Genomic DNA, 13,423 nt, shown 5'->3' on the forward strand with positions numbered 1-13,423 from the left:
ATCAACTCACGTTTAAGGTGGAAAATCTGAGGCCGGTTTGTTTGCTGAATACCTTCTCAAAATTTGTCCAAATCTCACTAGCGATGTTGGAATATAAAGGCTTGCTGAAATTTCTTTGCACACTAAGTTCAAGATCCAAGAGATGATGATGTTGTTGTGAATCCAAGAATTGAGAAGGTTTAGACCCATTCCATCTGACTTGGAGATCGAACCATCAATGAGGCTAAGCTTATTCTTGGTGGACAAGGCAATCACCATAGCACGACTCTATGATGTGTAGTTTTCGTCGTTTAGGGTATGTGAGACCAAGGAGATACCTGGTTTATTAGAATGATGGAGTTAGAAAGGGCTCTGCATGTTGTTGATGGCATGATTTATATTCCTTGTAGAAAAAGATCGCTTGGCGCTCCTATGGAGAGAGATTACAGAGCAAGAAGTGAACCGCCAATGCTTCTTTTAGGCTAATGGGAAGCCGATACTTGCTTTGATACCATCTTGCGAGAAAGAGGAAAGTGTATATAGACAGGAAAAGTGACATGATTTTTATTATATTTTCCTCTCTATCTTTATTACAGGTTTCACCTATATATATAGGATTACAAGGCTATGACTAGACATGGTAATTAAGGAAATAAATGGCTGCTATACAAATAATAAAGATGGAGGGAGAAGATGTATGGTTTATTGTATTAATACTTAATGTCATGATGCTACCTTCACAAAATACAATATATTTTTTAATTTTCAAAAAATGCTTTTAATCTAATCGTTATCTGATTTACTGTAATAAATAGATGTCTTGTGTCTCTGCTATCTATCTCATTGCTTTATAATGCTCAGTTTCATTTCCTTCTCTTTCTGCTGGAATTCATGCCAGATAATTACCTTATTCTTCTATTAATATTAGCTTTTATTTGGTCCTTCCAAGTATTTAGATTTAAAGTCATAAGTGTTATCTTCCTGAATATGTGCTCTACTCTTCCTTTTTGGACTTTTGGATGCCAACAGAAGGATGGACATCACATCTTTCGTGAGTGGATTGAGAACAGAAGATATTGGCAACACCAAGCGTGAGCTTCTTTTGTGCCTTAAGAGCTCGCTTCCTGAAGAAAGAGTCCTTGTTGCGGTTCTTCTAATACATCTTGATTATATGGTACGCTTTCTTTATTTGATCTCATTGTATTAGAGCACAAAATATAATTCTGTATATATTAGTTGTTATTTTATATTTGGTAATCTGAGGTGTCATTCTAGGTTTGGCTCTTGATTTTTTGTACCGTACCAGCTGGCCTATTTATAGGCTCTACTTGCTACCTTGTAATAGATCCAAGATTTACTTTCTTAAGTCTGTTTCTCCCTTACCTTTTGCATTCTCTTCTTGTACCGCTAGTTTCTTCATGGTATCAAGAGTCGGTTAGGTCCTCCTTTATGGCTCATTCCGCATCATCTCATACCGGTGTTCACGGAGCTCTCCTTCCCGAAGATGTCTCCGACCTGGTAATCCCTTCCAACCTCAAGTTCTTGGTGTCGAACATAAAAAATGTCGTCACTATTTCTCTTGCCGTGGACAACTACATCCTCTAGAGATCTCAGGTTCTCAAGATTGTCTGTGCCAATGGCTTTAAACAATTTCTTGATCCCGATCTTCCTCCTCCACCACAGACGATCACAACACAAGACGGTTTTTCTTCTACAAACCCTCTATTCTCTAAATGGCTTCTCACGGATCAGAACATTTCGGCATCTATATGTTCCACGATTTCTACCACCGTGCTTCCCTATGTCATTCACCTCAACACCACCTCTGCCATCTGGATCTATCTTCAAAATCGCTTTCAATCCACGAATCGATCCAAAGTCATTCAACTAAAGAATGAACTTCACAATATCACGTTCAAGAACTCTAACATGAACCAATACCTCACCGACATCAAATCGTTGGTTGATCAAATCGCCGCCGCTGGAGCGATCGTCGATACGGAAGACATAATCCTCTACATCTTCAACGAGTTACCACCAACGTATAAATCATTCAAAACGGCGATCCGAACCATGCTTACACCAATCTCTCTAGATCAATTATATCCGCTCCTCAGTGAAGAAGTGAACCTGACTACCGACGCAACCCAGTTCACTGGTCGATCAGATCCGACCACCGCTCTCTTCAACTACCGAGGACGTGGCAAGAGATCCAGAGGCAAAATGTCGTCCAACAATTCCAATACATCCCGGAATTCGGCCACTGCAACGGTGATCTACCAGATTTGCTTAAAAAAGGGCATTCGGCTCAGGCGTGCTGGCATCGACCAAACACGCAATATACGCCTACTTCAAGAACCACGCATCCTGCTCTTCTTGCGGGATCTGACAACAATGACGAGAACTGGTTCTTGGATTCGGGAGCGTCTACTCATCTAACCAATTCACTGGACAACCTGTCAATTTCTTCACCGTATCAAGGATCAGACACGGTTACTATCGGGGACGGCAGCTCCGTCAAAATATCCCACACCGGGGCGGGTATTCTCCCGACCCCGAACAGTAAGCTGCATCTCTCACACATTCTTCACTCGCCCTCTCTTTAGTTCAATCTTCTTTCTATTTCGCAATTAACTAAGGATAACAATATATCCATTGTATTTGATCCTATTGGCTTTATCTTGAAGGACATGAGGACGGGCAGGGTCATCTGCCGCGGACCTTGTAAAGGTGGTCTATACCAAATTCCAACTGGCAACCCTCCGCAATCGAATAAAGCGTTCGCAACATCCACTTCATCCGCAGATCGGTGGCATCAACGCCTGGGGCATCCTCTACATTTTCAATACTATCTCTACTTGTAATCCTAGCTTAGCATTAGGCAAATATGATTTACAATGCATTTCTTGTAACCGCTCTAAATGTCATAAGCTCTCGTTTGATCATTCGGATCACAACAATAAAACACTTCTTTCGGTCATTCACTCCGACGTATGGGGACCGGCTCCGGTCGTCTCCAATCAATGCTACCGATACTACGTCATCTTCGTAGATGATTACTCCCGCTTCACGTGGGTATTTCCCCTACGGTATAAGTCTGAAGTTTTTGACACGTTTGTTATTTTTAATAATCAGGTCGAGAACTACACGTCCAAGAAAATAAAAATTTTTCAGTCAGACTGCGGTACCGAATATGTGAATCATGCGCTTTCCTCATTTCTAAAACAAAACGGGATCATACATCAACAATCATGCCCCTATACACCTGAACATAATGGGGTGGCTGAGAGAAAGCATCGTCACATAATTGAAACCATCAGAATGCTTCTTGACACGGCTGCGGTACCTTACGTGTATTGGCCGGATGTCGTCTCCACTGCGGTATACCTCATCAATAGATTACCCTTGCTGCACAAAACCAAAGTGTCTCCATTTGAGATGCTACACAAGATCAAACCCCGATACGACCATCTCAAGGTGTTCGGTTGCGAGTGCTTCCCGCTCTCACCGCCGCAATCACGACACAAGCTTCAACCTAAAGCTACATCGCACGTGTTCATCGGATACTCCGATGTCCATAAAGGATACAAATGCCTTAACATTCAGTCGAACAAAATTACTATATGCAGACACCACATTTCACGAACACAGTTTTCCTTTCGCTAAACACAAAACCGATTCTAACTCTGTTCGTTAGGACAATCCTATCGTTCCATTACTTCTTACTCCCGTTTATGTGCAGTCACAGCATAACTCGCGACATCTCTCTCTGCTTCAGCAACCACCACACACTCCGGCTCATCCTGTGCCTTCTGTGCCCGTGGCAAATCAAGGTGGTCTGGAAACCATCTCCCAGTCATCTGCGGAACCACTTGCCCCACCGGCTCCCATACATACCATGACGACTCGCAGCAAAACAGGTCACTTCGTCCTACCAACAGATTGAACTTGCTTCATGATCACAAGCGGATCCCACAAGAGTCCGATCCCACTACGTATACTGAAGCTGTCAAAAAATCTGAATGGCGTCGAGCAATGACCAACGAATTCCTTGCGCTTCAACGTCAAGGAACTTGGACATTAGTAAAACCGCCACCAAACGCTTCCATTCTCGGTTGTCGTTGGACTTATAAAACCAAATATCACGTTGATGGCACGGTTGCCACTTATAAAGCTCGTCTTGTGGCTCAAGGAAATCACCAACAATATGGATTGGACTATTTGGAAACTTTTAGTCCAGTTGCCAAGCTTCCAACAATACGTATTCTCCTTGCAGTGGCTCTACATCATGGGTGGACAGTTCAACAACTCGATGTGGCAAATGCATTCCTTCATGGGCACCTCTCGGAGACTGTTTACATGACACAACCCAAAGGATTCAAAGATAGCGTGAACCCGGATCATGTTTGTCACCTTCAAAAAGCATTGTATGGCTTAAAACAAGTGCCGAGGCAGTGGTACAACATGTTCACAAACACCCTATTGAGTCTCGGCTTCACGCATAGCCAGTCCGATCCCTCTCTGTTTATCTACATTAAGGCGCAGGTTTGCATTTATTTACTTGTATATGTTGATGATATTCTCATCTCAGGGAACCATTCGCAATCTATCACCAACATTCTCGAAAAATTAAACAAAGAATTTCATATGAAGCACCTTGGTGAAGTCTCAGAATTTCTTGGCATCAAGATAACCAAACATCCCAACAGCTACTTCTTGTCCCAAGAAAAACCCATATACTGCAGCAAGCTCATCTCACGGATTGCAATGAGCTCGCCAATCCCACATGTACCAAGGTTCCGGACACATACAACGCTGAAACTGAGCTCCAAGGTTCCGGACACATACAACGGTGAAATTGAGCTCCAAGATCCCTCACTCTACCGTCGTCTTACTGGGTCGCTGCAGTACCTTACCATTACTAGACCCGATATTTCATATAGTGTCAATCTTCTCTCGCAGCACATGTACGACCTGCAACCACAGCATACCTATCTTCTAAAGCGACTCCTAAGATATCTCAAAGGTACGTCAACATTTGGATTACCGGTAACAAACACTAACCTCATTTTACAATCCTATTCAGATGCCGACTGGGCTGGAGATCCGGTGTCCAGGAAATCCACATCCGGATATTGTTCATTTCTCGGGAACATGATAATCTCCTGGACAGTGAAGAAACAGCACACGATCGCACGGTCCTCCACCGAGTCTGAGTATCGGGCGTTGGCGGCACTCACCGCGGACGTCATCTGGATTCGGCGGCTACTTGCTGAGTTTGGCATTGCTCAAAAGGATCCAACAAACATTTACTGCGATAACACTTCCGCGATCGCGTTGGCGAACAATCCGGTCTTTCATGCCCGCATAAAACACATTGAAATTGATCAAAAGTTTGTGCGTGACCACAAACAACAAAACAACATCTCCATTCTTCCCATTAGTACAACCGATCAGGTGGTAGATATCTTCACTAAGGCTCTTTCCACCCCTCGGTTTCAAAAACTTCGACACAAACTGACGGTCGCTCAAGAACCATCACTTTGCGGGGGAGTATTAGAGCACAAAATATTATTCTGTATATATTAGTTGTTATTTTATATTTGGTAATCTGAGGTGTCATTCTAGGTTTGGCTCTTGATCTCTTGTACCGTACCAGCTGGCCTATTTATAGGCTCTACTGGCTACCTTGTAATAGATCCAAGATTTACTTTCTTAAGTCTGTTTCTCCCTTATGTTTCTCCCTTACCTTTTGCATTCTCTTCTTGTACCGCTAGTTTCTTCACATTGATTGTACTCAATCATTAACTCTTTGCCTCCCTCACCACCATGAATACCTGAAAGTTGTATTAAACAAACAGAAAATTTAGAAAGTAACTTGGTGTGTTAAATTTACAAGCCTATATAAATACATTTGGAAAATTCAGAAAGGGTTAAGGCTTTGTTTGGGACGGCTTTGTTATTGCATCTTAAAGCGACTTTATAGTACAAAAAAATTAATTTTTGTACTATAAAGCTGCTTTAAGAAGCAGCAAAAAGCCGTCCCAAACGAAGCCTTACTGATCTCCAATAATACATTTATTATTAAAAATAATTTGGCTATATTGTCACAAGTTACATCTTTTTTCATCTACATGCCCATTTGGTTGGTTGTATTTACATTGCATAATTTTAAAGCCAGGTGGAATTATCAAGCTTCGTTTGGGATGGCTTTCTTTTTGCTTTTTAAAACAGCTTTCTAATACAAAATTTAAAATTTTGTACTAAAAAGTTGATTTAAGAAGCAGAAAAAAGCCGTCCCAAACGAAGCCTCAATCTTGTCAATTGGTTACATGCACTATGCACTACATTTGGAGCCTGAAGTATGCTAACCCTTAGAATCTCATTTATTTATTTATGTTCATTGGCTTGTCTATCCAAGCATTATAAATATCGCTCATATTTTAAGAAAAGATTATGGAATGAATAATTTTTAATATCTCTTCTCCTCTTACTCTTTTGGAGTCTTACACCTACTCTAAAGGTGCCCTTTCTTCTTGGATGCTAAGAAGCTTATCAAATAAAATAATGCTCTTGTAGCATTAATCTCGAACCACTACAAGATCTTTCTCCTCCTACAATCCTTTCCCGCAGTCGCATGCAACAGCCCACAAGAATACCCTTCACAACCCTCTTTCCTCCATGCCTAGCAAACTTCCACCAACCAACAGATTTCAGCTCAGCAGAAAAACCGTCATACTTTGGCTTTCAGCAGATTTCAACCCAGCTTATCACCATTCCAACTGCAAATCTGCTCATTCCTGTTTCAGCACTCGCATCATTCTCTTCAAGAACTGCAGTTTGCAAGACCTTCAAGACCTACGGATTCTTGCCATCAGCCGCACCTACACCCTTCCACTCAACAACTGCCACCTGATCCAAACAACTGCAGTTTCAGTCATCTGATACATTCACGAACCCTATTGAAATTTTCAATATCTTCCTTTGCAAGATTGCATCAGGTTCTTCATTTGCTTTTCTTGCTAAATTTGTTATCTCAAATTACATCTTCTACTATCCCTTTTCTTTTTTGCTTGGAGGTACAAATTCAAGATCCTCATCTTTTCAAACTTCCATCATCCACAAATTTCGAACGAACATGAAGAACTCAGATTTGACAAACCAAATCAAGAATTAAAATTTTTCGAAATCCAAAAATCTTTACAACAATTCGGTGTTCAATTTGCTTCCATTGGCTCGTCCCTTCAAGAACTTCGTGCTTTCATGGATTCTATTGACAAAGACTTGACAGTTGGAGCCTTGGCCTTACACCTCCTCGGCTAAATCAAGATCCTTCTTCTTCCACCGACATCCTTGGTTCCACCAGATGAATTCCTTCTACACAACGATCACCTCCCCTTACAGTTTTTCTTTTCTTAAATCAATGAAAATTGAATTTCCTCATTGTAATGGATCTGATGTTGAAACATCAACTTTTAAGGCACAAGGATACTTAGATTTTCACAATACTCCTAATTTTCATCGCATTAGAATTGCCTCATTTCATCTTGAAGGTCCGATAGCCTCTCGATATCAATGGTTACGCATGAAAGGCCATTTAGAATTTCTTTTATCTTTGCAACAACGTTTTGGTATTTCGCCTTATGATGATCTGCATGGCAATCTTTCCAAATTAACTAAAAAAAATTCAATTATGGAATACCAAGCTTCATTTGAAAAACTTGCTTTTAAAGTTTCAAATTTATCTGAATCCACTCTTATCAATTACTTTATTTCCAAACTTGAACAACAATTATGTCGTGGCTTTACTTGCACGACCTGCTACCCTTTTTGATTCCATTGAATTAGCTAGGCACCATTAATCCAAAATCTAAGAATTTTTTCTTTGTTTCATCTTCCGCTTGGCACAAAACTTTTCCTTAAAACCAAAAAAATCTTATACAGACACCTACTTTGATACAACCTTTTTCCCAATCCTCCATTCGCCCTATCAAAACTCAATAACCCTAAACTACCAAAACTTCCAATCCACAAACTCTCACCAACTGAAATTCATTTTCGCTGTGAAAAAGATCTTTGTTTCAATTGTGATGTTAAATTTGATCCTCAACATCATTGTCCAGATAAATTTTGCCTTCTAATAGGCACAGACGATCAAGATATGGTAGATGACCTCCTCCCCTCTTTTACCTATGATGAGGATAACCAACATCCGCATCCTGAAATTAGCCTAAATGTTTTAGCTTGCCAATTCAATCCTCGTTCTTTCCGATTAATCTGGTCTACTAACAGTCACAATGTATATATCTTAATTGACAGTGGTAGTCCTCATAATTTCATTCGGGGTAATTTAATTCAAAAATTAGGTCTTCATCAGCAACCTATTAAAAATTTCATAGTTTCTATTGGAAATGGTAACTTATTATTATGTAAGGCTTAATGTCCCAAAGTCAACATTAATATGCAAGACTATCAGGCACTTTTAGACTTATTTGTTCTCTTAATTCATGGTGTTAATATAGTTTTTGGTATGCAATAGTTTCAACCCGTAGGACTTGTTTTGCATAACTATCAAAATCTCACCATATAATTCAGCTATCAAAATCAAACTATCACACTTTCAGGTGAACCTCAATTAACAGCCGATTCTATATCTTTCAAGTAATCACATGCCTTGATATCTCCTAGACCCACCATTCAAATCTTTACCATTCAATCACAAGATTTAGATGGAAATCTTACATCATCTACTAATCTTCTCAACGATTACCTTGCCAACCTTACACATCCTGTACCGATATCCATTCCCCCCCTACTCAAACACTTTCAACATTTATTTCAACAATTCAAATAAAATTCTGTCGTAAGTCATACACATTCTAAATTAACTAAATGATATTTTGGACCTTTCCCAATTCAAGATGTTATTAGCCCGGTGGCCTACACCCTAACTATTCCTCCCAAAAAGCAAAATTTATCCTATTTTTCATATTTCACTTCCTGAAACATGTGAAGGGACTCCACTAAACACTTCACATTTACTAAGTTTCAATTATAACAACCAACCACTCTTGGTAACTTATGCCATTTTAGCTTCACGAATTTTCTGTCAGCCTCACTGCAGGTATTATTGCAATGGAAATTAAATCTACCTAATAATGCCACATGGGAAAATTTTTTAGCCCTCTCTTCATTAGTTCTTTCTATCAACCTTTAGGACAAGGTTATTTTTTATGGCGAGCGGAGTGTTCGACATCAACAAATGGCACAATCAAATTGTGAAGCATAGACTACTAACATGGCAGACCAACCTACAAGTATAAAAGTTTACTAAAGAAGGAATAAAAATTAGGCATCAACAAATGGTACAATCAAATTATGAAGCATGGACTACAAGACGACCAACTTAAAAGCATAAAAGTCTTCTAAGGAATAAAAAATATTCCACATTGTCACTACAACAAGCAAAGGACATCAATATATCTTTGGGCAAATAAAGTACAAACTAAATAGTCTATACATATATAATAAACACTAGTTTATTTCCTTTTTTCTATTTTATGTTTGTGTTAGATAGACCGGTTCTATATTATAAACTTGATCTACCCAAACATTATAAATACTAAAATTATGGAATGAATAATTCCTGATTTCTCTTCTCATCTTCTTCTTATGGAGTCTACACCTACTCTAAAGGTGCCCTTTCCTTGGATGCCAAGAAACTTACGCCCTTGCTCATAAACTTAAGCCTTTATGTTAAAAATTATTTTCCTAGCACTTATCCATCTATTATTGAGATGTTGAGATAGTTTCCTTGCCAACTTTGATTGTAAAGTTAAAACCTTCATTTCTTTATGTTTTATGTATTCCTATAAACTTTATTTAATATCTACAAGTATGTTATCTAATAGTGAATGCCATCTATCTACTTTCTACAAAATTGTTACCTCCAAGCTCTTAAGTGTTATATAGGTGGCTAGATAGTGTTCATGACCATCTCTCATTCGTCTCCTTTATTTAATGATGTGTAGAGGTGAAGGAAGAGTGGTGGTCGGTGTACTGATTAAATGTTAGTAATTATCTTGGTCAGTGCCTTGCAACAAGATTCGCTTTTTGGTGGTCAACAACATGCATTGAAGGGTAAAAGGTAACAATTGAAAGTCTGAGACTTTTACTAGAGGAAATAAGATAGGATTATCACCTGCAGAACATCTTAATTATAATATGCTTGGGGACTAGTATACCATTTATTACCTTATAATTTCTATTTGCGTTAGTTTCCTTCCACTACCAAGTTACTTTTTTCTGTTAGTAGAACTATGTACCTTTTTAGGCTGTTTTTCCCTTTTCCTACAAAAGGACATTCCTGCCCTTGTGGAGCTTATATATTGGCTCATAGTTTATGCGAAGGAGATGATTATGATATTTTGCTTTTGAATTATTGTTTGTTCTCTCTTTGGTTCTTGCATCCCCTTCTTCCACAGATTACCTCCATCAAGATGCTACTTTTAATTATTAATTTCACACGCCTATGTATGAATTTATATATGCATTTATATACACATTTATATGTATACGCCAGCTACAAAACTTCAGCTTGGCTAGCTAAATTATGTAGATACTAGTATTGGGTTGTAGAAGTCATTAATAGTTAAGTTGAGTTGGAAGATAAAGGAAACTGTTAAGATAGGCCTTTTGACAAAATAGGGAGAATAAATTAGTGAGTGGTTATATTAGTAATAAGGTAGTTGAAAGTTAACTTGGGTGATTTGGACTTGTACAATGGAAGGTAGAAAATGCATATATTAGACAAGTAGACTTTGGCGAAGTCAGAATTATTTATTTATGCGGCACAAATTTCTAATTTGAAAAATATCGGTAATAGATCATTCCCATAACAAGCTACATATATAAACTGAAAATGATAACATTTATCAGGAAGAATCCCGGATTCATAGTCTTTACAAAGAGGAGGCTGTAAAGTGCATTGTAAAAGCTCTCGAGTGCTGTCTGTTTGATAAGATGTTTATACCGAACTGCCGAAGAGCCCTTCTCATGCTCGGCGGCCGTTTCTCTTTTTCTGGAGAGATTATAACCGAGACTTGGTTGTTGAAGAAAGCTGGATACAATTGTAATACTTACAATGATGAAGATGATCAAACAATATCAGAGGTACCTTACTACCTTTTTCCAAAACTTCAATGAATTTCATTTATATACAAAACTATTTTGCCTAATTCAGGAAGAGTCAAGGATGAGAGAAGATTGGTTGAAGAGCGTGGCTTTGATCCTGCTTCAATATGGGAAGAAGTCGTTCCAGGTTACTCTTTCCAAGTGCTGGATGCTGGGAAAGCCAGATCTAGTAAGCGCTTGCGTTGTCACAACTGCATGGCTAAGCCATGCACTTACTTATCTCTCTGTTCCTGCATTACAGCGCTCTGCTTTTTCAGCTTTCATGCCAAGGCTGAAAGAATGCCTGAAATTTGATCTGGATATTAAGCTCAAGGTACTTGCTTCCTTGAGTCTTCTCAACTTCAGCAAAATTTTGGGTAAGTACACTTTCTTCTGTCAAATCCAGAAGCTTGTGATGAACAAGCTACTCTCCTCATATCTCAAATCTCTTATGTTCTCTATGGTTTCGTTTGGGACGACTTTCTGACTTCTTCTAAAAGCAATTTTTTAGTACAAAATTTTTAATTTTTTACTAGAAATGAAGCCGTCTGAAATGAAGCCTATATTTAGACTGAAAAGCTGAACGGTATCTTTTCTGTATTATTGAATGCAGAATGTAGAATCCCTCTGATAAGCTATGCAGATGAGATCCATGATCCTCTCAAGAGCCTTAGAGAGGTAACTTGGACGGCCAAGCATCTTTTCCATGACATCTTTGAGGAAACTTCATGATATATATGGAAGAAGCACTTCTCATTCAGTAGCAGATTCGTTTGTAAATTTCGAGCATATTTTTTCAGTGCAATATGAATAAGATAATGTTCAGGAGCAAATATAACAGGTAACTCTATTACCTTGTTAGATTATTGTATAGCAGAAAAATCCTATCTTGCATGCTTTGAGTAACTATCCATTTTCACTCTTATGGTTTCCTTGGGTTTCGTTTGGGACGGCTTCTTTACTATTTTCTAAAGCGATTTTTTAGTAAAAAATTTTAAATTTTTATATAAGAAAACAGTTTTAAGAAGTAATAAGAAAGCTGTCCCAAATGAAGTCTTAGGCTTCGTTTGGGATGACTTTTTTACTGCTTTCTAAAACGGAGTTTTAGTACAAAATTTTTTATTTTTGTACTAAAACTCCGTTTTAGAAAGCAATAAAAAAGCCGTCCCAAACGAAGCCTTAGTCTAGTAATAATGCTAAAACACACTATCCAACCTTTTACTCTTATATTTCATTTGAGAAAACTTTCTTACTATTTTTATAGTTTTTTTATATAAATTTTTTGAAAAAAAAAATTTATACTAAAAAATTATTTTAAAAAGTAACAAGAAAGTTGTCTCAAAATGAAGCCTTAGTTGTAAGATGTATAGAGAATTGGAAGACTGTTCATAATACTTTCCTTGGAATGTTAAAAGAAGATCGATAGCTCTCAACCTGAGTTTCAGGCTTTATTTATAGTTTGCTAAAGCAACTTTTTATCATAAAAACTTCTTGACAACAACGAAAAAATAGTGACGAAAAATTGTCGCAAACAAAACCTCAGTGACGGTGTTGTTATATTGCTATATGATCCATAAAAAGAGAGTCTATGGTAGATTTATGGACAAATTTTTCGAGTTCAATAAATATGGATTATCAAGCTAATTTACTTTCACCAAGTTTTATAGTGTTTCAGTTGATAGATTTATGCATGTTATAAGGAGGAGAGGTTTTTTTTACTATAATTGCAAACCATTACTTCTCTAGAAGGACTTTAGAGAAGATTGAGGAGATGTTAAAAAGGAATGTTTGGATCAAGAGAAGTAAAAGGTCTTCCTCAATAGAATTATAATGATTCGAGAGAGGAGATAAGGAAGAGGATGGTGAGCATAGGTAGGGGTATATGTGAGCCAAGCCAACACTCCAGTTAGCTCGAGATCGACTCGTTTATGGGTTTGCGAGTCGAGCTTAGCGAGCTCACGAATCGAGCTCGAGCTCAAATTCGAACTTGTTTATTAAATGAGCTCGAGTTCGAGCTTAATTGAGGATAGGCTTGTGAGCTCATGAGCCGCTCGATTTACTATTATGATTTCTAAAATACTTTTTATTTTTAAAACACTCACCTAATACCAGCATAATCCTGCCTAATACTAGCCTAATCCCGCCTATTTGAGGCGGACAGTGCTTGCCTCAGTCGCGTGGCTTGAGGAGGTTGCGTTAGTCACGCATCAAGCTCTGACGGCGAGACGACGTGTAAGCGGACCAACAAATTTGACTTGGACGATGCGGGATG

The 13,423-nt window shown here is 38.4% G+C and overlaps 1 protein-coding gene across 1 annotated transcript; it reads left to right on the forward strand.

Moving 5' to 3' along the window:
• Positions 1–669: 669 nt before the first annotated feature.
• LOC110095066 lies at positions 670–12,072 on the forward strand. The gene is made up of 4 exons (XM_020820433.2): positions 670–1,153; positions 10,918–11,151; positions 11,222–11,528; positions 11,765–12,072. Exons 1-4 carry the CDS (start codon positions 1,013–1,015, stop codon positions 11,881–11,883), a joined length of 801 nt encoding a protein of 266 aa, XP_020676092.1. The 5' UTR covers positions 670–1,012; the 3' UTR covers positions 11,884–12,072.
• The last annotated feature ends 1,351 nt before the right edge of the window (positions 12,073–13,423 follow it).

This window comes from Dendrobium catenatum, unplaced genomic scaffold (genome assembly GCF_001605985.2).
Source record: "Dendrobium catenatum unplaced genomic scaffold, ASM160598v2 fragScaff_scaffold_156, whole genome shotgun sequence".
In the NCBI taxonomy this organism is placed as follows: Eukaryota; Viridiplantae; Streptophyta; class Magnoliopsida; order Asparagales; family Orchidaceae; genus Dendrobium; species Dendrobium catenatum.